We start from the raw sequence: 26,237 nt of genomic DNA on the forward strand, positions 1-26,237 counted from the left end.
GCGCACGGAACTCCCCAGCTGCCAGGTGACAGGTGTCAGGTTCACGTGTCAAAGGCAGAGCGTCACACGGGGAGCGGAGAAAAAGAGTGGGGGGAAGCGGCGACCCTCGTAATCCACCAGGCGCGCGCGACACGTCTCACGTTGCGGCGGCCACTTGACGTCAGTGGCCGTACGGGGCCGCCAGCCAGCCCCGAACCTGCAGCCACCTCCGATCCTGCGCGCGCCGCGGCCCTGCTCACGTTTCGTAACAATATACATCTAAAATATTCCAGGGTAGGGCCTCTATAAAAGTTTAAAGCCCAGGGCCCCGCAGAGAGTAGACACGGTGCTGAAGAAACCCCAGGAGGACAGCGACTGGAGGCTAGGAGACACGCACCTCTCGCCGCCCTGCAGGGACTTGACGAGCTTGACGGCGAACAGGAACTGGACGGCGGCACGGGTACAGGACAGTAACAGGAGGCTAGGAGACACGCACCTCTCGCCGCCCTGCAGGGACTTGACGAGCTTGACGGCGAACAGGAACTGGACGGCGGCATGGGTCCAGGACAGTAACAGGAGGCTAGGAGACACGCACCTCTCACCGCCCTGCAGGGACTTGACGAGCTTGACGGCGAACAGGAACTGGACGGCGGCACGGGTACAGGACAGTGACCGGAGGCTAGGAGACACGCACCTCTCGCCGCCCTGCAGGGACTTGACGAGCTTGACGGCGAACAGGAACTGGACGGCGGCACGGGTCCAGGACAGTGACCGGAGGCTAGGAGACACGCACCTCTCGCCGCCCTGCAGGGACTTGACGAGCTTGACGGCGAACAGGAACTGGACGGCGGCACGGGTACAGGACAGTAACAGGAGGCTAGGAGACACGCACCTCTCGCCGCCCTGCAGGGACTTGACGAGCTTGACGGCGAACAGGAACTGGACGGCGGCACGGGTACAGGACAGTAACAGGAGGCTAGGAGACACGCACCTCTCGCCGCCCTGCAGGGACTTGACGAGCTTGACGGCGAACAGGAACTGGACGGCGGCATGGGTCCAGGACAGTAACAGGAGGCTAGGAGACACGCACCTCTCGCCGCCCTGCAGGGACTTGACGAGCTTGACGGCGAACAGGAACTGGACGGCGGCACGGGTACAGGACAGTGACCGGAGGCTAGGAGTTACGCACCTCTCGCCGCCCTGCAGGGACTTGACGAGCTTGACGGCGAACAGGAACTGGATGGCGCACACCAGCAGGCAGCACAGGTTCAGCGACAGGGTGAGCGCGCACAGGGCGAGCGTGACCTCGTACACGACGACGTACTCCTCGGCGGAGATGACGGTGAGCTGCTCGGCGCGCAGCAGGTCGCGCACGTCGGCGGCCGCCATGGGCGAGATGCGCAGCAGGAAGATGAGCGACAGCAGCGCCAGCAGCAGCGACACCAGGCACAGCAGCCCCAGCGAGGTGAGCATCTCCTTGATGCCCGCCTCCTTGGAGCGCGTCATGAAGCGCGACACGTGCGCCGGGATGAGCGCGGAGCCGGCGCTGAGGCTGGCGGCGCGGCCCCGCGGGATGTGCAGGCCGCCGTTCGCCATCTTGGGCGGCGGCGTCACCATCTGCGCACCACCCTCACCATCACCACCACGTCTCGCAAAGAGTGAATAGTAATGGTTAGAGACCGGAAAAATTCGCGAGTTCAATTCGTGAAATGCTACAGTTCAAATAATTATACCTTAGTGCTGCTCCTGCCATTGGTTCACTGTTAATCTGGAGTAATGAGGGCCAATTAGAGACCCTCACTCGTAGAAGTGTCGAATCACAGGCTGCCCAGTCGAGACGACTCACAAGTCAACAGCCAATGAACAGTTGGCATTTGCCCGAGTGTGTAGAGGATAGTGGAGTCTATCCTGGAGGTCATTGAACCAGCGAATTTTTCCAGTCTATAGTGACATGTCATCGGACATACATCTCGTATAGAGTTTAGTCATGGAGTGAAAGGTTAACGGGAAACAGAATTATAAATCTACTTTAAGATTTTATTCTTATTACTGGCCGAGAATCAAAACCATTGAGTCAATATATTACAATAATAGACACTTTTTTTTAAAAATAATTTTCAGAAAATTTTCTTAATTCCTAGGTTAATTATTCCGAATTCCCAAGATGGCAGCCAATAATGTCATCATTGGCTTACTGGAGGCTGGTAGACTAGGAACTTAAGCTGCTTTTAGGATTTTCAAACCTATTTGATTAAATGAGAGCCATTTACTAAAAAAAAAAAATATTTTTGTTTTTTGGAAGGAGCAAGGATCAACTCAAGTACTGCAATAGATCAAATTGATTACATAATTGCTGATTTTGTTGATATATTTTGGAATTTTCACAGAATTTCTAGTTAAATAAATACATATTTCCAAGATGGCGTTGAAATGTCAAGATGGCGGGCATCCTGGAAATAACTAATTGCCGAAGTCTAGTGGGTGAATTTAAACTAACATGGTAGTAACGCCCTCTAGCAGACGAAAACAATATGGCGGCCATTAGAAAACGAGATGGCGGAAGTGATTTTATACTAGCTGGTGATATATATACCTAGACACCTGTCACAATTTTTATAATTGCTTTCACCAGGTTCAAACTGAGGATCCAAGCTCAATGACATGTGAATTTTATATTAAAATTTTGTTGAAATTGTATTTATATTATTTTTTATAAATGAAATATTTCCCGAATTTCTAGCTAAATAATTACAGATTTTCAATATGGCGGACACGATGCTTTAATTTCAATAGTAGCGGACGTGATATCATAATCCAAGATGGCAGAATGATTTAATAAGAATTTTATAATTTTTTATTAATTTAAATTTTTTTCCTGCTTTTCAGCAAGTAAATTACCAATTTTCAAGATGGCGGACAAGATGTCACAATCTACTATGGTAGAATTTTTTATTAAAATTTAACTAATATTTTTTTATTAATTTTAATGGGTGTCCCGATTTTCTAACATAAAACTATGAATTTTCAAGATGGCCACAATGCTAATTACAACGATGATGTCACACAGAATTTTCCCCTCAAAATAGGAAATTTCTTCCTGATATGATTGAAACATTTTTGCTGATTTTTGCCTCTAAAGACTGGAAATTTGTGCAGATTTTGGCGAATTTTTGGCGTATTTTAAGTCTTTTCGGTAATTTTTGGACAATTTTAAGGTCAAGGTCATCAAATATGGCCACTGTGACGTCATAATCCACGATGACGGTCGTCTCGACAGGCTCCGTCTACTGACTCCTAGGCTCGGACCGGCCAACAAATACTACTGAGACGGTCCGCTTCTTGGAGTGTGACGCCACGGCGGCCATATTAGATGAACTTGACTTTAGACACTAACCTTCAAAATGTCCCGAAATTTGCCAAAAAATTACTCCAAAATTTTCCACACTTCGTCAAAAATTTTCTGCAATTTCCAGTTTTTTTAAAAAAAACCATTTCAGCCAAATAAAAATCCATTTTTCGAGGTGAAAATTACCGCTTTGAGGGAGAAATTACCCGTTTTATTCCAAAAAAAAATTCAGAGGTTGGAAATTTATTCGAAAGCCGCTTAAAAATTACCCATCGACAAAATAAACCCTAAGCCGCTGAGATCCCGGACGCCATCTTGGATGACGTCAAGTCCACCATCTTGGATTATGACGTCTCGTCTGCCATCTTGGAAAATCAGTTAATCTTCATCAGAAAAAAATTTAAATAAAAAAAACAGGTCATGCAGTCCTCGGTTGTAACCCGGTGAGAGCAAAAACAAAATGGCGTCGGATGCTTCCTCCGCGGAGGCTACGCACCGACTCCAGGGGCTCGGAGACTACAGTACCTGCACGACGGGGCCGCTAGAGGGCAGGACGGCGCTGCCTCCGCTGCCGCCGCCGCCGGGGCTGACGCCGGACGAGTTGCCGAGCGAGTGCTTGGACGTGCTGAGCGTGGACACGTTGAGCGCGTGCCGCTGGTGCGAGGGACTGAAGGCGCCGGGCCGCGCCAGCGCCAGCCCGCCGTTCATGGCGCCCGGGGGCGGCGGCGGGGGCGGGCTCAGCATGTGCTTCAGCATGGCGGGCGGCCGCGCGGGCGCATGGCTGCGGCCCGGCGGACCTGCGACACGCCGTCACTCCGCGTCACTTCACCTCACTTTCAACCACTACAAACACACACGATGGCTGAAACACCTGTATTTCGCGAACACATTTCGTGTCAAGGTATGTCACAAAACACTGTAGCTTTTTTCTTAGAGTGATGGCGAAACGTGTGCGTGCAGCAGTACGGTATCCACATTCCCATTGGCCCCGTCAAGTGCGGGAAAACACCTCTCGCCGACCACAGCCATTAACTACAAGAAAAAAAACTACGGTGTTTTGCGATGTACTTAGACACGAAATGTATTCGCGAAATACAGGTGTCCCAATTGTTAACTGAAACACGTGAAACAACTAATGGCGTAGAGACCGGAAAAATTCGCGATTTCAGTGACCTATAGGATGGACTCCATGATCCTCTATGCACTCGGGCGAATTGCATCAGCTCATTGGCTATTGAGCTGCTGCACCTGTTAACTGGGATGCTTGTTATTCGCTACTTCTTTTGTTTACATTTTTTCATTGGCCCAAAGTCCTTCAGATATGTTGTGGCCCAATCGCCGAAGCAGGAAAATTGCAACCTTTTTGGATTCTAGCCTATCGTGAAATGAATCCGCGAATTTTTCAGGTCTCTAATGATGGGAATAATGCTCGCAGGTTTTCACGGCCGTTGTCTGAAGTAGCTTAGCTTCTGGGTTGTAGCTGCGTCCTTGGCTAACTGGAGGTAACTGCTCCCTGATGATGGCGACTGCAATGTCGACCGAAACATCGGTGAATTATTTCACCAAGGACAAGGCTACAACCCAGAAGCCAAGCTACTTCAGACAATGGCCGTGAAAGCCTGCGAACATGGTTAATTAATGGGAAAATCATACAATTTACTGGTACTGATGCTTACAACATGGTATTATGCTAGTAAAAATAACTCCCAGCAAGCTCTTTTACCTACGTTTCTTTGAGCCCATATTTTTAACCAACGGGGCGCATACGAATAATCGTAGTTATTTAAGCCAAAAAGAGAAGGTACATAACAACAAAAATACATAATAACTAAAAAAAAGTAATTTTAGAAACATTATTAGTTCAGAATTTATAGAATGCTGTATTAACGGAGGGGCGTATTGAGTATAGTTTTGACAATGTTGCAGTAATGGTTGGTCGTATAAAAAATTATTTCAGACGAAAGATGTAAATACTAATTTAGTTTTTACAATAAAACAGAACGGATTTTTAACAGAGTACACGGTAAGTAAATTATGATTTTTTTTTAAAATTCAACCGCTTTAACAACAATGGTCCATCTTATCACAAATTGTGTCTTTCTTAAAGTAACACAAGGCAGGATTTTTTTGGCTTTCATTTCGTTTTCAAGTATTTAAGTATACTAACCTTTTTATTTGTATTTATTAGAAATTCGACTAAAATTAAAATAAATTAATAAATATGAATTTATTACTCACTTCAAAATAACTGCTCAGGATATCAATGATTATTTCTCAACCAATAACGATCAATTAACAATAACTATTACTCACTGTTGAAATACACCATAAAGAAACACTGTGCGCATTACTGTTTCTTTAAACAATTCTGCCATTTGGAACACGCCAAATCTCTGAACGAAAAATGAAATGCAGGGACTGTCTCGACAGCGCTCTCTGCGCTGCTGGTTGAACAAGGAGGAACGTGAGCGCTCTGGTAGCAAATATAAAATTCAAGGCATTAACAGCTGACTGCATAAGATACCTATATCTATTTTTTTCTGAAACAAGCGCATGCGCACAATCTGTCTTATTCTTTCGTTAATCTATCACTCTCAGTTCTATTTTTTGTTGGGAGGGGGACGAATCATCGCACAAAGAGGAGAACGAAAACGAGCTCAGATACGTATATAGCACAGTGCTCTCTTTACATCTCTTTGGCCAAGTACCTATTTATTTTCTGTCCTTTTCGCGTCAGAAACGTTTCACAACGTTTCACGAAAACGTTGCATTAAAATTCGGCCTAGAAATTTCACTCTCATCGCGCCCAAAGAAGTTTCACTTCAACAATAACGAACAGTTTAGCTTCATTAAATTCTAATACATGACGTTTACGTTATGTAACGAATAGTACAGTTTAATGACAAACATTTCATATTACTATTACTGGAGCCTGCCCTACCAAGTGTATTGAACTGGGAGAGGCCTCATAACTAGAGACCGGAAAAATTCGCGAGTTCATTTCGCGATAGGCTAAAATAAAAATAGTTATACATCAGTGCTACCTCTGCTATTGGCTCACAACTCACCTGGATGTCTCTGGGCCAATGAGAAACACCCAACCTAAGGCTTTATAGAATCACAGGCTGCTACGTTGGGACGTCTCGCAAGACAGCAGCCAATGAGTGGGTGACATTTGACCGAGTGTACGTAGAACTATGGAGTTCATCCTATCGGTCATTGAACCCGCGAATTTTTCCTGTCCCTACTCATCACATATGGGTTTCAACCATGCAGGAAGGGCAGCACGCATCGTGCCGTGGAAATGATTCAAGCCATGACTAACTCCCCGATACATACTCTAGACTACAACTAGCCAAGTTGGGCCCCAGGTAAAACCTCCATAGACGCAAGGAAACCCTGGGCTCAGATATGCTGGACTCGTTCCTTACCACAGGTCATGGCCCATGGGCGTATGCAGGTGGAAGGAGGGAGGGGTTGGGGGTGGACAGCTGCTCCCCTGTCTTTTACGAAATGAACAAAAATAAGTACAACAAGGAGCAAGGTGCTACGGTTTAAGACAACATGTGTAATTAATCCTCGCAAACTTACTGTTTTCATTGTGTTATTGTTTATAAACTGCTTGGCCCCATGAACACTACCCCACGAAAGAGGTTGAAATCCCCCCCTCATTTTCCTTAAGGTGTCATACAAATCTTGCGAGTTCAAATAAAATAATAACAATAAATATCCTCCACATCCAATATATCAATCCACTTATTCTAAAATGTCACACACACGCACACACACACACATATGGTAGACAGTTGTCTAAACAAGAAAACACATGGACATTTACACACTACGCTATTCTCCACAGCAAGACAACATGCGCCTTGGCATAGTTACAATTTGCATAAGCACGATGCACCATTCAATTGTTTACTGCTTTTTTCTCTGCCAAAGGTTATGCACTTTTTGACATAGGTACCTGAACAACGCAGAGAGATCGTCTCTTCCAAAAACACCAATAAACACTGTAGATTTTTTTCTTGCGTCTGCTACAAGTTATTTAGTAGAAACTTGCATGTATGAACTATAAATAGAGACCTGAAAAATTCGCGGATTCAATTCGTGAAATGCTAATTTCAAATAATTATACCTTAGTGCTGCTTCTGCCATTGGTCCACTGTTAATCTGGAGTAATGAGGGCTAATTAGAGACCCTCACTCGTAGAAGTGTCGAATCACAGGCTGCCCAGTCCAGACGACTCACAAGTCAACAGCCAATGAACAGTTTGCATTTGCCCGAGTGTGTAGAGTGTAGTAGAGTCTATCCTGGAGGTCATTGAACCGGCTAATTTTTCCGGTCCTGCGATATTTTTTCTGTCACCAAAACCCCTTGGGCAGAGGCGAATCCCATCAACCTTCCTGTTTCTTACTCCCCGACGTGACCTTGCTTGCGATTCATTTGAATGCATCATTCCCGACGGATCTGCACGTCGCTGGTCGCATCTCACCCGTCCGGAGAAGCCCGCGCGGCGGGAAGGTCACTGTTCACCCAGCACGGTTACACAATGCGCGGATTGCTTCAGTTCAAGGGGCCTGGTCAGGGACGTATTCGTGTCTGCGAGGCGGGACGGGTCGTTACCACAACGCCGAACGTACAATAACGCCGAATGCCAAATTGACCGCAACGCCTACAGCTAGAAAACTGCTGTGTACCACAACGCCGAAATACAGTAACGCCGAAAAATGTTGCTGCGGTGAGGGGGGCCAAATGAGCAAAATGAAAAACAACTGAATGAATTTGTGTGCTAACCTTACCTAACCTATACCTTTGTGACAGTCCTGCAATGCCATTTTTCGGGGTTAATGTATTTCGGCGTTGTGGTGCGTCCCAGGCGGGATGATATGTGCGACGCTCGCTGGTGTTTTTTGATTGCGGTGTCGCCTCTAAGCGCAAGGCTCTGAACTGGAGCGCACTCTTCACGTCGTTCATAGGACAACTGTGGAATCCGAGCGGTGACCGTAACATTATACGGCATATAAATGTGTAATGCAAGTCCCGTAAGTGCTTTCAAGTATATTTACTTACCGATTTGTTTATGTCTAAAAATTATTTTAAAAGACGCCTTTTTTGGCCCTTTTTCACTTTCCTAAAAATACAGTCAAAAAACTTAATCCGGAATCAAAACTACTTTCCGGACTTCAGCGAATTACTAAATGCTTTTTTGTAAACAGACCCCACTCGAACCTCTATTCCGATTTTTTATTTGCTGGTAGTTATGGGCCGGCCCAACAGATAGCGTCACATGTCGCGTGAAACATGGTTTCAGTTTCCACTGTAAGAGTCGCACTTCTTTATTTCCCTCTTTGTTCTGCGGTATGTCCGCCGCGCGAGATAGCGGTGTTCCGTAGCCTCTATCTGTCTCTGTCCTTGAGTCTCGTAGTATCGCGTTACCTTCGACGTACAGTCGGTACTTGGCGTTACGTTACCCGCCACCCCCACCACTCTCTTCTCCGAAGCGATCCGAGTTACCGAGTTCAACACCCAGTCAGCTTGCTCACACGCACACCAGACACAACTATTGGCTGGAGTGTTTTTTTTATGTGTAAGCATCAAGTTTTAGTTTTTTCCTACTATGCAATAAATACATTAGTTTTTTTTAATACCCAGACTTCTTTATTTTCGTGCTATAAATGGCACTCCGCTAAAGAGCAGAACAAAAATCCTATGTATGTTTTTTGCCTAAACATTAAAAGTGTCCAATGTTATAATCCCATGAAATGAACAGAAATCTGTTTCAAGAAATTTAACTCGATATCTCCCTTGCATTTGATTTTCTATCCAAACAAATATTTCCAACAGATATTCACTCTGTAATATCATGGGTAGAGAGACCTGCAAAATTCGCGGTTTCGATGGTCTTCAGGATAGAATGCACATACCCACGTACACTCGGGCAAATAACGCAAGTTCATTGGCTGCCGACTTGTAAGTCGTCTCAGCTGGTTTGTGTGTGATTCGATCCTTCTTTGGATGAGGGTTTATAACTGGTTGAGATTCGTCCAGATGAACAGTAAGCCAATAGCAAAATTATCTAAGAGGTATATGTGTTTGAATTCTAGCCTATCACCGAATGAATCCACGAATTTTGCAGGTCTCTAATCAGGGGTGTAAAAGGGAGTGCAAGCAATTCTTCACAATTAACATAACTAGCGCGTCTTTTCACACCGATGATCACAGGTGTAGATCCCGGAAGGGGGCAGCAGGGGGGCTTTACCCCTCCCGGAACTAAGATGCCCCTCACTGAGGGCGGGGGGGCTACAAGCTCTTGTAAAAGCGTGAAGTGGCTGTGAAACGGGTTTGATATCAATATGATGTCTCTTGGAAACCTTTCTGTGTATATTTAAAGTTTCCTGCTTATTGCAAGCATGCAGGCTAACATATAGGCAGTAGGCTATACAACACACAAGCAACGTATCCTGAGATGACTCGTCGCTTAACCCCTGGAAATTTCCGCGGGACCCCTTTGCGAACACTACAGATTTGTGTCCCTGCCCACGATATTACATTAAGTGAATATCTTTTTTAAATTTTTGTGGCAGAACAACAAATGCTAAGGAAATATCGAGCTAAAAAAATTTTTTTTAAGTGAAAACGTCTATGGGAAGGTTTGGACAGGGAGTAAATTCATGTAAGTCGTCATCGACATGGTCACGTGACGTGTAAACGATAAAACTATATATGTTCCTATGAGTATAACTTATTGCTAGAGACCTGTAAAATTCGCGGATTCATTTCGCGATAGGATAGAGTCCAAATACGTTTGACATTATTTTGCTTCAGTGATTGGGTCACAGTTTATCTGAAGGACTCTGGGCCAATGAAAAATCTTTAAAAGAAAAATTAGCGAATCACGATCATTCCAGTCAACAGGTATTACGAGTCGGTAACCAATCAGCAGATGTAATTTGCGCGAGCGCATAGAGGATCATGGAGTCTATCCTTGAGGGATTTGAAATCGCGAATTTTACAGGTCTCTATTTATTGCTAGAGACAGGAAAAATTCGCGAATTCAATTACCTCTAGGATAGCCTCCATTATCCTCTGCATTTTTCAAGAAAACATGCGTGTTCATTGGGTGCTAACTTGTGAGGCGCCTCCACTTGGTAGCTTGTGATTCGATGATTCTTTGATCGATAATTCTCATTGGCCCAGAGAGCTCAAGTTATCTCCGAGCCAATAGCAAAACCAGCAGAATTGTACACGTGTTTGGATTTCAGCCTATCACGAAATTAATCCGCGAATTTTTCCGGTCTCTACTTATTGCGCTTTTAAATCTTAAGTATACGATTACTGTGCAGTAAAAAGTAAGTATAAAACATATTAATATTCTCATATAGATATATAGTTTAAATAACGAAGAAAACGGAGTGTTTATAGCAATATAATCTAAAAATTAAGAACATCATTTATTTTTTTAATATCTACAATTACTATGCAATGCGTATTTCATAGTAATTTACTTACGTGGTAAAACAAATTTGTTGTGTGATAATATTTTTTTCGTAAAAATTGCGATAAAAAGGTTTTCACTTCTGTCGGCAGTCCTCACGACTGCTTTGAATTTTTTTTGAACTAGCACTTAAATAAATGTAAAGAAGAAAAAAAAATTCAACATGGCGTGTGAGACCGAGCCTTGAAGAACAGAACCACGAATCGTCATGAGTGTGACGTGCGCGAGGCAAGAAGTGACTACATATTCACAAGCAGCCTGGAAGCCACAAGCGCGCGCACAGAGGCGCATCTGGCAGCTGTCTGCCAGCACGTGGAGCCGGCACGGAGCAGAAAAACTGCCGCGTGACGCAGACCAGACTGCTTAGCGTCTCGCACGCACGCCGACTGAGAGAGCAGAGACGGCAGAGACGACGCACTTACCACGCACCGCGTTCTGTCGGTCGCTCCTGGCGACACTCTCGCATCGCTAGAGACCGGAAAAATTCGCAAGTTCACTTCGCGATAGGCCAAAATACAAATAGTTATACCTCAGTGCCGCCTCTGCTATTGGCTCACAACTCACCTGGATGACTCTGAGCCAATGAGAAACACCCGGCCAAAGCTGTATCGAATCACAGGCTGCTACGTTGGGACGTCTCGCAAGACAGTGGCCAATGAGTGGGTGACATTTGACTGAGTGTACGTAGAACTATGGAGTTCATCCTACAGGTCATTGAACCAGCGAATTTTTCCTGTCCCTACGGCATCGCACAAGCCCGTTCTGCGATGGCACGGAACAAGAAAAGTGATGTCAGGAAAAGTCAGGGGAAATCGTATTGCAGATTTGTGTGAAACACACCGACTACGATCTTGGTAGTTCTCAGTGCGTGACCATGCTACATCAGCACTTAAGCCCGTTCTAAAATGACACGCAGACGGAGACGGAACCGTACGTATCAGCTCGGCAATGCCCAGCTCTTCCGTTTACGTTGCTCCGTGCGACCAATAGAAGCCGAGTACTTGTCTGCGGTGGCAGCCATGTTTGTTTAAGTTATAAATACGTTAAATATTGCTTGAAGTCCAAGAATATAGTGTTCTATTTATCTTTGGCCTTTAATTTTTGACGTGACAACGTCTAATAAATCGACGAACGCCGGCTGCACGCACGAAAAAGGATGACTCATTGTCCCGTTACGCTATTTGTACGCTTGCGCCGCATCTATCTCTCTTCCACTCGATTGGAACAACCATCGATTTGACATTTTCGAGGCACATTCAACTTGAAACACTCATATTCGTTTCCTACTTTTCCTATCATCGTCCTATCCTTAACAGAATAACACAGATTGGAAGAAGTTAAATAGCAAACATGTATAAACGCTATAGTTAAAATAATCTGTTCGTTAAAGTAATAAGCATATATGAATTAATGAGTGCAAATAAAAGTAAATTTATCAATTAAATGGTAGATTTCATTTCACTACTTCTTTGTATCCATACAAAATAGTGATAATTAAAAAAAAATTTAATTCAGTTTTATTGATAAAAGTATGCAATCATTTCATCAATGTTTTGTTATGACGTTGTCACGTTAAACTATCGTCAGTAAACCGACTTTACAAACAAGCAATTTTTATTATATATGATAATTCTGTCCAAGCTATATATAATCTTGATATATATATATATATGTTTTAAAATTAAATATATATTTCGTATCCTTGAAATTCAATCTCAATGGTTGCCATTTGTTATAGTTCCGTGAGTTGTGGAAGCAGCAGACGCGATAATGAAAATCTCCGAGATCTGTCGTCTCCATTTCCGTGGCCTTGTAGAACGAGCCTTCAACAAATGTTGGCGGGAGGAATGGTGTTTGACGTGGGGTGACCCTTCAGCCAATATTTTTGTGACAGTCTATACAACCGACTCTTCACGAACCTCAGCTGCGAACGAGAAACCCAAAGTTTGGCAGATTCGTTTAGAATCACAGTGCTACATACACGTTCTTCCCACGTTTCATTCGGCTGCTGGCTCATTTCTACAGACCTGCAAAATTCGCGGATTCAGTGACCTCCAGGATAGACTCTACTACACTCTACATACTCGGGCAAATGGCAACTGTTCATTGGCTGTTGACTTGTGAGTCGTCTCGACTGGGTGGCCTGTGATTCGACACTTCCACGAGCGAGGGTCTCTGATTGGCCCTCATTACTCCAGATTAACAGTGAACCAGTGGTATAAGCAGCACTAAGGTATAATTATTTGAATTGTAGCATTTCACGAATTGAATCCGCGAATTTTGCAGGTCTCTACTCATTTCTTGATAATTGATCCCTTATGGGAATTTGTTTGCGTTATTAGTAGTGACATCAGGATAAACTCCCGGGTTCAATGACCGCTATACGATGGACTCCACAATTCTACGTATACTCGGGAAAAATCTCTCTCCCCACTCAACGGATGCTTGCTGTCTTGTGAGACGTCTCTTAGTATCTGTGATTCGTTACAGATTTGATTAAGTGTTTCTCATTGGTCCAGAGTTACTCCAGATGAGCTGTTAGCCAACAGCGGAAGCAGCACTGGGTTATAACTATTTGAATTTTAGCCTATCTCGAAATTAATCTTCGAATGTTTCCGGCCTCTAGTTAATAGTAGGCACATGCCAAATTCACGTTGCTATATGGCGACAGTCTGTAGTCTATTGAAAATATTTGTACAATTTATGGACACATATTTGTCGCGAAATGAAAAAAAAAAAAACTTTAAAACCATTGTCCGTGTGTCGTGGTTGGCTGGATTTCTTTCAGGTGCATGTCCATTGCCGTCACACCAATCACAGCCATTCAATGCGGAAGCAAATGCGTCCTGAATGGCTGTGTCGAATAATCAATGTCTTCTGTTGCAGACGGCCGCCAATCACAGGGAAGAAATCGCTGGCGCAGACGCACGGACATGCCTTATTTCTGTCTAACGAGCGATCAGATATTTTTTTTCCGCGAAAAAAATACCTTCCCCTAATCACGAGTTATCCGACACGCTGTGTCTTGTAGTAAATGACAAATTCCTAAAGATCACCTGCCTGAATCGCACTTACGACCCGGAGAGCAAGGTAAACCAGTGAACATGTGAACATTGACTTCAGCACGCACATGTTTATGGCTGCAGAGAATGAACGCCGTTACACGGCCACAGCTGCCGAGTGGTATAGTCGTGTACTGCGGTCAGGTTGCCTAAGACCCGTTCTACAATGGCACGTAAACCGAGCTGGATCACGTAAACAGAGACGCATCTCCCGGGACATTACACTATCGCGTCTGCTGCTTCCACAATGCACGAGAACTTATGGAAACCACTGAGATAGCATTTCAAGGTTACTAAATATCTATTCATCATTACGTATATATAGGGGCATGCATACATACAGGATAATTATAAAGTCCGTGAAACATTTCATAAAATCGGTACAGCGAAATGGAAAAGAATAACGTAACAAATTATATACCGCGTGAAAGATCAACTCTCAAAGTTTTTTTTTGAATGTAGCGCCTAAAAGCTATTTTAAAAAACAATCGACAGGGGCGCTAGTGCATGTAGTTGCTGAAAATGGCTGCGAACCAGGCAGAGAAAGCCTTTTGTGTGCTTTAATACGCCCGTAGCGAATCGGTAGTGAGTGTCAAAAGAGCTTTCCGTGGCAAGTTTAACAAAACACCACCAGTTTACAATAGCATAATGAAGTGGTACAAGAAATTCGAGGAAGACGGCTGTTTGTGCGACGCAAAACGGTCGGGTCGGCCAGGCGTGTCACAACAGACAGTGGATTGTGTACGGGACGTGATGGTGCGGAGTCTCAAGAAGTCAACTTATCGGGCTAGTGCAGAATTGAACATCCCTCAGCCAACAGTGTGGAAAATTCTTTGTAAGCGATTAAGAGTGAAGCCGTACAAATTGCAGCTTCTGCAAGCCATCAGCCACAATGACAAATTGCTCCGACTGCAGTTCTGCATTGCCATGCAGAACCGTCTTGAAGACAATGACTTTGCAAGCAAATTAATCTTCAGTGACAAAGCCACTTTTCATCTCTCAGGAAGAGTCAACCGACACAACACACGCATATGGGGGACAGAGAATCCACATGCAACTCTCGAACACGTCCGAGATTCGCCAAACAAGACAGTTTATGGCCCCTTCTTCTTCGCTGAGAGAACTGTCACTGGTATCACCTACCTCGACATGCTGCAATTGTGGCTTATGCCACAACTTGAAGCTAATAGCAGGGACTTCATCTTCCAACAAGATGGTGCTCCACCTCATTACCACAATGTGGTACGAGATTATCTGAATGAGACGTTGCCACATCGCTGGCCGCTGACAAAGTGCTACTCCCGTGGCCACCACGATCACCGGACTTGACACCTTGCGATTTTTTCTTGTGGGGATACATCAAGGATAGTGTTTATGTTCCACCTCTACCACAGAACCTTGACGAATTGAGATACGGCATCATAGCAGCTGCTCTTACCATCATTCCTGATATTCTGGGTCGGGTATGGGCAGAATTGGACTATCGATTAGATGTGTGTCGTGTGACGCAAGGTGGACACATAGAACATTTATAACTAGCGAAAAAAAAAAAAACTTTGAGAGTTTTTCTTTCACGTGGTATATAATTTGTTACATAATTCTTAGCCAATTCACTGTACCGATTTTTTGAAATGTTTCACGGACTTTATAATTACCCTGTATTTCGCGAAAAGATTCCCAGTCTAGCTGAGAGTTAAAACAGTATATCATCGCCTGTGTTTAGGATTGGTCGAGCTTCTTGCAGGTACACACCTCCAGTCAACACATCAATCACAGTAATTCAGCGCGGATGGAAACGCGTCCTGAGTGGCTCGGTCAAATAAGGCAACGACCTCTCTCGCAGACGGCCGCCAATCACAAAGAATAATCCGGTGGTGCGGGTATACCTTGTTGCAGTTTAATATGCATTCGATTTTTTTTTTCGCGAAAAATGCCTGCCCCTACGTATATCATTAAAATAAACGACAAAGTTATAACTTGATGTAAGCTTTTGGACATACGCCATTGCTAAGCACTTTTTCGGTAGAAGAAAACAAAAAATACCCAAAAGACAAAAACACAAATTAAGCAAAAAAATTCTGTTGTCAACAGGATATAAACACCACATAATATTCCATAACAGGAATATGGTCAAAAACAAAGAAAAACAAAGAAAAATGGACTAAGAGAACGAAAAAAAACCACAAATGATGAGAGCACGTTGGACTGCACAAGTCACCATTTTTCTTTGTTTTTCTTTGTTTGTCGACCATATTCCTGTTATGGAATATTATGTGGTGTTTATATCATGTTGACAACAGCAATGTTTGCTTAATTTGTGTTTTTTGTCTTTTGGGTATTTTTTAGTTTTCTTCTACAGAAAAAGTGCTTAGCAATGGCGTATGTCCAAAAGCTTACATCAAGTCATGCACTCCCATTGCACAAATCTTTCAAAGATAATGACAAAGTTATAATAGAATACTAAATAGTTTTATACTTGAAACAATGTCTAAAGAACGTAAACAAAGATGGCTACCACCGCAGACAAGTACTCGGCTTCTATTGGTCGCACGGAGCAACGTATAACGGAAGAGCTGGGCATTGCCGAGCTGATACGTACGCGTCTGTCTCCGTCTGCGTGCCATTGTAGAAAACTCTGTTCCGTGAGATCCGTATGCGTCTTCGCGTCACAGTAGAACAGGTCTAAGCGTTGACGTGGCATGGTTACGCACTGAGAACGTCAAGATCGTAACCAGTGTGGCCACACAAATCTGTAATATAATTTCCCTGACTTCTCCTGATATCCCTTTTCATGACCAAACTTGTTTTTCTTAAAATTTACCTGACTTTCCATATATATATATATATATATATATATATATATATATATATATAAATTTCCTATATAAAAAAAATTCAAAAGGACTCTTGCATGAACTATTTAAAGTGTGTATAACTATCCACTAAAACACCCTCCGAAAAAAAAAAAAAGTTCTTTCATTGTTTGGGTGATTGCTAGAGAGACCTGAAAAATTCGCGGATTCAATTCGTGAAATGCTACAATTCAAATAATTATACCTTAGTGCTGCTTCTGCCATTGGTTCACTGTTAATCTGGAGTAATGAGGGCCAATTAGAGACCCTCACTCGTAGAAGTGTCGAATCACAGGCCACCCAGTCGAGACGACTCACAAGTCAACAGTCAATGAACAGTTGGTATTTGCCCGAGTGTGTAGAGGATAGTGGAGGCTATCTTGGAGGTCATTGAAACCACGAATTTCTCCAGTCTCTAGTGATTGCAGACTGGAGCATGGCAGTTTACCCTGAAATGACAGCCACTGGGATATTTCCACGACTTTCCCAGGATGTCGAGTAGCTCGCCTGACTCTCCAGAATGCGCGCACCCTGGAACTGGGGTCGCACCCCGCCACCTTCTTCGCCTCTGAGCGTGACGCTCCATCATCGCCGAGACATCCGTCTGACTCGCAGTCTCCCCCCCCCCCTCCCACACCGCGGTCCAGCGGTGTTTGGGCAGACAAGCCGCGGTGACGTCACACGAGCCCACGCCTGTTCGCCGCGGCACTGCGCCTCCGCGCGTAAACACTTACCGCCTGCTTCGGCAGGAGGAACCGGGTCGTTGCCACAACGCCGAAATACCATAACGCCGAATGTCAAAATTGACCACAACGCCGACAGCTAGAAAACTGCTGTGTACCACAACGCCGAAATAACAACTGAATGAATTTGTGTGTGTTTCTTAAATGTGCCTTAACGCCGAAATACCACAATCAAACCTAACCTTACCTAACCTAACCTAACCTAGCGTAATATAACCTAACCTAACTTAACCTAACCTTTGTGGCAGTCCGGCAATTACATTTTTCGGCGTTAGTGTATTTCGGCGTTGTGGTGCGTCCCCGGAGGAACCTACCTACTTGATCTGAAGAAAAATTACTAGATTTTTTTCTATTGTTTTAAAATATTTAAAAAAAATTGCTAATTTGATGCGCTATTATGGATGCGCTCAAAACACAAAGCCACTGAACCAATAAAAAATATTTAAACAAACGGGCAGATGTTTTAACCGTCTAAGACAACTAATGTCAGGATTGTAATTCTTACAGTTGACAAGTTTATTGACTTAACATATTTAAAATAATACATTTGTACGAATTAAAATATTTATGCATTTAACTGCAAGTTATTTGATGCTTACATAGGTTTCTAACTCTCAAGGGGGAAAAAACCTATGTTACTCTTTTTTTTTGTCACAGCTGGCTAATTTAACGTGTTCTTCTGAAGTGGTAACATCTGTAGATGATGAATATTTGTTCGTAATTTGTTAACAATTTACTTTCATTTAATGTCACCGCTGAAAAGGTTTCTTTCAGCTGATGCTGCTGAATGAAAGAGGCGCAGAACAGAGGATAGTATATATTCCTCAAGCACCCAAAGGGTTCCTAGACAGTCAGTCATGCTCGAACTCAATAGAGTGACGGAACCTTTTGATCAAAATGACTGACCGTCCAGGGCCTACATTAAGCGCCCCATACACTAGCGGATATGTTCGGCGCATGGTCGCTACCACACACTACACGATAGAGACCGGAAAAATTCGCGGATTAAATTCGTGATAGTCTGAAATCCAAACACGTGTACAATTCTGCTGGTTTTGCTATTGGCTCGCAGTTTAACTTGAGCTCTCTGGGCCAATGAGAGATTACCGACCAAAGAATCATCGAATCACAAACTACCTAGTGGAGACGCCTCACAAGTTAGCACCCAATGTAAACACTTGTTTGCTTGAGAAATTCAGAGGATAATGGAGGCTGTCCTAGAGGTAATTGAATCCGCGAATTTTTCCGGTCCCTACTGCACGAGCATGCTTGTATCTTTCTCTACAACAGTGGTTCCCAACCTTTTTTTGATCAGGGACCACTTTAATTTCATTATTATTAGCAGGGACCACAAGGTTAAAAAATAATCTGTATCAATCTAAAAATAAACTTTAAGACTAATTGTTCAATGTTAATCGAAACGTTTAACATAAGCAATCTAAAAAACCAAAATAAACATTAATTAACAGTGTTATTATTGAAAACATATATTTTTAGTACACAACTCAGTTTGCATCAATGAGATTTTTGAGCTTGCATCTTCTGTTCAAGATCTTGAATTCTTGGGGTAATATTTTTGCTCAAAGCTACACGCATATCATCACTTACTTTCAGTCGAATCCTGGATTTGTTTTTAATGATCAGTAATGCAGAAAATCCTTGTTCGCATAAATAAGTTCTTCAGAAAGCATAAGATAGCGCAAAGCGATTTCTCAAATTTTAGTATATGAAATTGTTTTCTTACACCAAAACGTCTCCAAAGAATCAGATTCAAAAGCGTCCTTACAGTTCCTGTCATTTTGTAATTCAATACGTTCTTCTTGGATTTCTTCTGCAACTTCTCTAGCGTTAGTGCCAAAAGGGTTGCGTATCAGTTTTTGGTCCATATTAGCTGCTGTATTGTTATATTTTGGAAAGTAACGGTTGAATTCATCAACCAACATTTGCAAATGACATTTGCTGTTTTTTTGTATACTTTCCCCAAACATGACATACTTTTTGTCGTCAAGGAGAGCCTTCAATGTTACATACGCACTATAATTGCCCTCGCCAACTTCACTAATCCATTACTTAAGTTTGCAAATAAAAGTACGAAGTTTATCTTCAAAATTAAAAATATTTGCAACGCCTTCTAATTGTCTGTTTAATGAACCTTGCATTTGCAAGTTCAACTTATTTAAGTGTGTAAAAATATCCACAAGATATGCCAAATGCATCTGGGATGTCAAATCAGAAAACTGTACTAGTAAGTCTTCCATTTTTTTCTCACCTAGAAACAACTCAATCTCTCCTCTCAGCTCGTATAATCTTTCCAGCATATTGCCTTTCGACAACCAACGAACCTCTGTGTAAAAGAGGAGGTTCTCATGGTTGGAGTCAATTTAAGTGCACAGTTTTTTAAAAAGGCGTGAATTTAAGGCACTGCTTTTAATGACATTTACTACTTTTATGGCCAATTGCATTGTATCATTGAGGCATTTAGGAAGAGTCTTGGAAGCTAACGCCTGGCGATGAAGGATACAATGCGATGTTAATGTTGACGGATTCCTCTGTTTGATTAACGTTGCTAGACCGGAATGTGATCCTAACATCGCAGGAGCACCATCTGTACAGAAACCGACTAGCTTTTCCCACATAATGCCATATTTCTGGAAATATCCAGTTATTATGTACATGACGTCGATACCTCTTGATGTCATTTTCAGTTCCTGAGAATACAACAGTTCTTTTTTGATTATGTCGTCGTCTAAAAAGCGGACAAAAACAAGTAACTGAGCACAATTAGAAATGTCAGTGGATTCATCGCACTGCAAAGCGAAGAATGGCGACATTTTAATTTTTGAAACAAGTTGCTCCTCGATATCATTGGATATGAGTTCAGTTCTAGCTTTCACCGTGTTGTTCGACAAAGGTATATCTTGTATTTTTTTTTTTTTTGCTTCTAACCCTAAAACTTCTTCGACGGCTTTGATCAAACAAGATTTCACAAGAGTTTCTCCTATTGTGTGAAGCTTTTTTGATTGTGCTATTTATTTCGATATTTCAAACGAGGCTACTAATGTTTTTTTCAGATGATGGATATCTTGTACCACTAGGCCCGGGTTTCATTTTTTTTAATTCTCCAATTTTCCTTGAAAGAACTCTGGTGGTCGGTCGGAAAAATTTGGATGAATCGTTTCTAGGTGACGTTTTGATTTCGCAGACTTCAAGGCTTCGTTCGCGAGAACAGTTGCGCATATAACACATTGTGGTTTTATTGCTCCATTACTTTCTATCGAAGTAAATCCAAATTTAATGTAACTATTATTATATTTTCTTAGGCAGCATTTTCTGAAAACAAAACCAAAATGCAATAGAATGTAGGCCTACACTGTTATGATTATATTATGTTTTATGCCAAGTAAAAGAATAAAAAATAATATAGCTAAATTTGTTCATAATTCATAAAATAAATCACTAAATAAATAAATATAAACTGGTTTCCAAAAAATTCTAACCTCGCTATCATTTTTTTTACAAACTTAAATCTTTACTACACAATTTAAAAAATAATGTTGTCTAATCGTTAAAAACAAGGGTCTTGGTAGGTACCTTAAATTTCCCTTAACCCTCTTGATGCCAGCCTCAAATTGTCTAATTCTATGACGGTTATACTAAAAGTGCCAAGTCATTTTTAAATTAATTGCATATCTGGAGTTTAATATTAATAACTTTTTTACCTTTAATAACTTTTTACCTTTAATTACTTTTTTACCTTTAATTACTTTTACCTTTAATAACTTTTTTACCTTTAAGTATGGAAGTATAAATTTTTTACATCTTATAAATAAATTATTCTTTGTCATTTTTTTAGATTAAATAAAAACATAAATTTCCTTTTTTTATTTTATTTAAAGTTCTCGTGAAAAAGTTATATTATTTTTAATGGATTGGCGTTCGAATAGGGCATGGTTATCAAAGTAATATTCTTGGCACTAAGAATTTTTTTGGGAATATATAATCACTAAAACTATTACAAAAATTATTTTCAACGCACAATAAACAACAATAAAGAATAACTGGCAATATATAATATCCACGAAAATGCTTATTATTTTTTGATAAAGCAACTTAATAATTTGTTTGCCAGAAATATATAATTTTTGTAAATATTTGCAAAATACATTTTTATAAGCAGGAGCACATACTTACATATGTAGAAAATAATTAACACTTATAATTTACAAAAGAATCAAAATATATATTTTTTAAAATAAATATTGAATTTCTCACAACGGACACAGAAAAGGCGATTTATCCGACTTTGGCATTAAAAGAGTTAACGATGTTTTTATTTCGTTATGAAAAACCTAAAACAGCATAATAACAATTCAACAATTTTATGATAGCATATTTTTAAGAATTTTTGTGGCTTGCTCCACTTTTTAATTTGGGAGGCCAGTGTTATTTTACTATCTTAATTTTTAATTTCATATAGCTTTATTTTATATATAATTAGGTTTTCAACTAATTGTACCTAACTGTTGTGAACATTTGTAATACACAAACACAAGTATCATACGTAAACTAACGTCTACATTCTGTTTTGTAATTGTATGTTTTTATTAAAAAAGTTTAACAGAGAAAAATGCGTAGCCTACGTACCCTGTTCATATCTTATCAAAATATCCATAAGAATATTGAGGAGTTACAGATGTTGACCCACTAAACAGCTAAACAGAATCACTAACACAACACTGCTGAGCAAAACAAAAGAAAACGTACGATTGACTGACCGGCTTGCGCCATAATGTTTAGTCAGTTGCTTGCCGTTCCCCCGGTTGACTGTGCGCCACGCTCGCTTTTGTTCACCGACGCGCGTTCATTCAAAGTTTGAAATCTTTCACGGACCATATTTTAGCTCTCGCGGACCACTGATGGTCCGCGGACCACTGGTTGGGAACCACTGCTCTACAAAGACAGTCGGTGTTGTACTTGCACAACGGCTGCAAGCAGCCTTGCACTGTTCGGACGGATTATTATGTTTTGATGTTTTAAATTTTTCGCAGTTCACGACGAAAGCTTGCACGTAAATTGCCAATTTTTTTTGTTCACCAAGTCGACGTCGGCGTCTGGAAACATTTCTCTGGCTTTTTTTCACTATCTGTTCATAGCACTCTTGTCTGATATGCCTATTGACATATTCCTTACTCCTCATATCCCACACTGGTCGAAGAGTGCGATAAAAACGTTATTGTAATTAGAAGACATGCTGATGCGACAGCAGACAGCACACTCGCTGTGGGCTCGGGCGAGCATGTTGGGACCTGCCACTCGCTGGCGGATATGCTCGGTCCGGGGCTCGGCTCGGAGGGAACAATTTTCTTCCTTCACCAAGTCACACGGTCCCGGGGGCGCACGCGAGGGAAAGGGCGGTCTACCCGGGGGTCGACCGAGGGGGACTCCAGGTGAGTCTCGCAGGGTTTCCTGGTCCTCCCAGTCGGGGAAGCCCCTGAACTGTGTCACCCCCGTCGCACGGGCGCCGCTGGAAGCTCCCAGCGAGACTGCTGGCTCGGCCCCCGTGGCGGCAGGCAACCGTACAACTATGACCGGTGTGGGCCTAGCTTGTGCGGGGGGGCTGAATTGTATCCCCTCGGAAAGGGCACCTTTCATACTTTTGGTGGCGGTAGTGTAGCTGGGGTAGAAACTGGAAAGGTAATCCTCTTTCCGATTTCTTAAAATGTTTATGTTTTAAAGCAAATATGCACTGGAAAGGTATCCTCTCGGAAAGGGTACCTTTCAGGATTTTCTGTGCAATGACACAGCAGAAAATAAACTGGAAAGGTACCCTTTCCGATTTCTTAAAATGCATATTATTTTCTGCTTTAAAATCGTGAAAGTTATCCCCTCTAACCTAACCTTACCTAACCTAAACTAAACTAACCTAAACTAAACTAACCTAACCATTCCGAGCACAAACATGTCGCAAACTGGAAAGGTTACCTTTCCAAGGGGATAACTTTCAGGATTTTAAAGCAGAAAATAATATGCATTTCAAGAAATCGGAAAGGGTACCTTTCCAGTTTTATTTTCTGCCGTGTCATTGTACAGAAAATCCTGAAAGGTACCCTTTCCCGAGGGGATACTTTTCCAGTGCATATTTGCATTAAAACCGAAACGTTTTAAAGAAATCGGAAAAGGGTAGGTACCTACCTACCTTCCCAGTTTCTAGCCAGCTACACTACCACCGCCAAACGTATGAAAGGTACCCTTTCCAAGGGGATACAATTCTATCGTCCCGGCCTAGCATGTGCAAGGCGAGATCGTAAAAAAATGCTTCCTACTCTACGGAAATTACTTTTAAGCGCGGCAGCTACTATTTGTCGCTTTGGCGCTTACACACACACCAACAATTATAACAACTACAATTTATTACACAGCGACTTGGCGACTGTCAAAATTTCGCATGTGCCACTCATCTTTAAAAAAAAAATACAAAAAAGGCTTAACGTCACTGGACTCGCGCCCCAGCTGACCTGGGTTCGATTCCCGATCTGGCTACGCGAATTGTTCACTTTTTAAATACATCTCAGAAAAGGTCAAAGTGCAGGAAGAAGGGTTTACTAAAGGTCTTTAAGTGTGGAAGAGAGAGTGGATAAAATAAAAATTAAGGTTGTAGTGCATTGGCCTTGGAGTTAAGTAATGAATTTTTTTGGCAAATTTTGTATTGAAATGCACATGGACTGACGCATGATGCTGAAACTGCTTTAAAAAAAACCACATGCTCACCGCATTATAAATCAGTAATCAAAAAGACTTCAAACCCTCCAACATAAATTACAGTTTTAACACTAGGACTACCACTTCATTCTGGTTTGCTAACAATTCAACCTTGATGTGTTAGAAACCTTCCGGAGATATTCGAGCACGACACAACACAAATGCTTCCATGAAAACCGTCAGCGCTCTGCTAATTCTTACGAGGGAACTTCCATCGTGTGACAGGGGCTTAATCCTCGACGGGCAGGCTGCAGTACGCGGTCGAGTCGAAAGGTTTTGTGAGGGAAGCCTAAGATGTAGGGCCTACATCAAGTTCTGTCCCTGCCCGAACACGCCCGAATATTCACTTTCGGCCAACCTCGGGTTTATTTATATATATTTATATTTCTCTGTTTATTTCAATGTAGCTATACTAACCTAACTATAGTGTTTTAAAGTGTTTTAATGTAGTTAACCTAACCGACCACTTTTAATATTTGAATTCATTTTTCCTGCGCAAAAATAAAACAAATCCCGAGGTTGGCCGAAGGTGAATATTTGGGCGTGTTCGGGCTGGGACAGAACTTGATGTACATCTTAGGCTTCTCGTTTTGTGAAGGCAAATGCCGTATTCTGTGTCTCACTCTGGAGCGAGTTGCAAGTAGCGTAGTCGGCAACGCACAAGTCTGCGGTTGCAGGGGCTCTGGGTTAGAATCCCGGGTAAGGCGTGGATGTAATGTGTTAAAAATAATAGTCGCTTTGGCGCTTACTCACACACCAAAAATTACAACAACTACAATAATTACACAGCGACTTGGCGACTGTCACACTTTCCCACATGCCACTCATCTTAAAAAAAAAAAAAAAATAATTGTACGCCACTGGACTCGAGCTCCAGTCCCGATCTGGTTGTGTGAATTGTTCACTTTTTAAATACAATTTCTTCGACATACGCCATTGCAGTTTCGCACTCTTTGTCACAGAAAAAAATAATTCAATAACACAAATTAAGAAATAAAAATGAAAAAAACATAAACCCACAGAACGTAGAAGTACATCATTTAAGATAGGTTGATACAGCGTTTAAGCAACAATGTTTAGTTCTTATCAGTTGATGTAGAGTAGCAAATGTTAAATGAGCCATTATTTGGCACAGAAAAAAATAAACCTATTAGATTCAGTTTGTATAAACAAGTTAATAATTTTTTTGTGAGTTTCGGTGAAAGTATAAATGGTTGGAAAATTTTCCGGTAAGTTCCAGGAAATTCTTCCCAAAAATACTGACCCGGAAAACTAACATCCTCTAACTGGGCATAAGCCATTTGCTGCTGGTAGATTGTCCTGTGATCTATTGTCAACTTGGACCCAGAACAGAAAACATATTTGGTATGGATGTCAATTTGCGGAGATGAACCAAAAGAAAAGAAAAAAACCTGGATAAAAATACAAATTTACACAATTAAAGACCAGGTAGTAGCTTGGCTTCTGGGTTGTAGCCCGCGTCTCTGATGATGGCGACTGCAATGTCAACCGAAACGTCGGTGAATTATTCGCCAAGTACGCGGCTACAACCCAAAAGCCCAAGCTACTCCAGACAATGGCCGTGAAAGCCTGCGAACGTTATTAAAGACCAGGTAGTGTTAGCGATCAAAATTATATATTATTTTTTTTTTTTCACAAGGGACAAACTACAACCCCTGCTTTATCTGGGGCCAGCTCGAGAGAGAGAGAGAGAGAGAGAGAGAGAGAGAGATAGAGAGAGAGAGCACTCTCACCCCTCTGCAGCCAGGCCAGACCTCACTGTCTTGTTCTTGTTTGTTACCTCCTCCCTTCATCTATGGGATCGGGTGGGTTCTGAAGGTCGCGGCAGACAGACGCGGAGGTGCAGGCATTCCCAAGGGGGAGACCTGGAGGGGAGGGGGGCCGACAGAGTTCGGGAGTCAGGTTGCAAGGTCACGCCCAAGGTGTCTGGAAGATGGGGGAAGCAACTCCGCTCATGAAGAGACCCGCTCTCCA

At 42.3% G+C, this 26,237-nt stretch overlaps 1 protein-coding gene across 1 annotated transcript in view; it reads right to left on the bottom strand.

The window, feature by feature from the left end:
* Positions 1–26,237, bottom strand: part of LOC134531592 (uncharacterized) — a 102,184-nt gene that overhangs the window by 20,828 nt on the left and 55,119 nt on the right. Inside the window, exons 2-3 of the mRNA XM_063367318.1 lie at positions 3,851–4,122; positions 1,169–1,596 (exon numbers count right to left, since the gene is read on the bottom strand). Coding sequence (XP_063223388.1) covers positions 1,169–1,596; positions 3,851–4,081 — 659 coding nt within the window. The 5' untranslated portion in view covers positions 4,082–4,122. The remainder of the gene's footprint in view (positions 1–1,168; positions 1,597–3,850; positions 4,123–26,237) is intronic.

This window comes from Bacillus rossius, chromosome 1, assembly GCF_032445375.1.
Source record: "Bacillus rossius redtenbacheri isolate Brsri chromosome 1, Brsri_v3, whole genome shotgun sequence".
NCBI classification, from domain to species: domain Eukaryota; kingdom Metazoa; phylum Arthropoda; class Insecta; order Phasmatodea; family Bacillidae; genus Bacillus; species Bacillus rossius.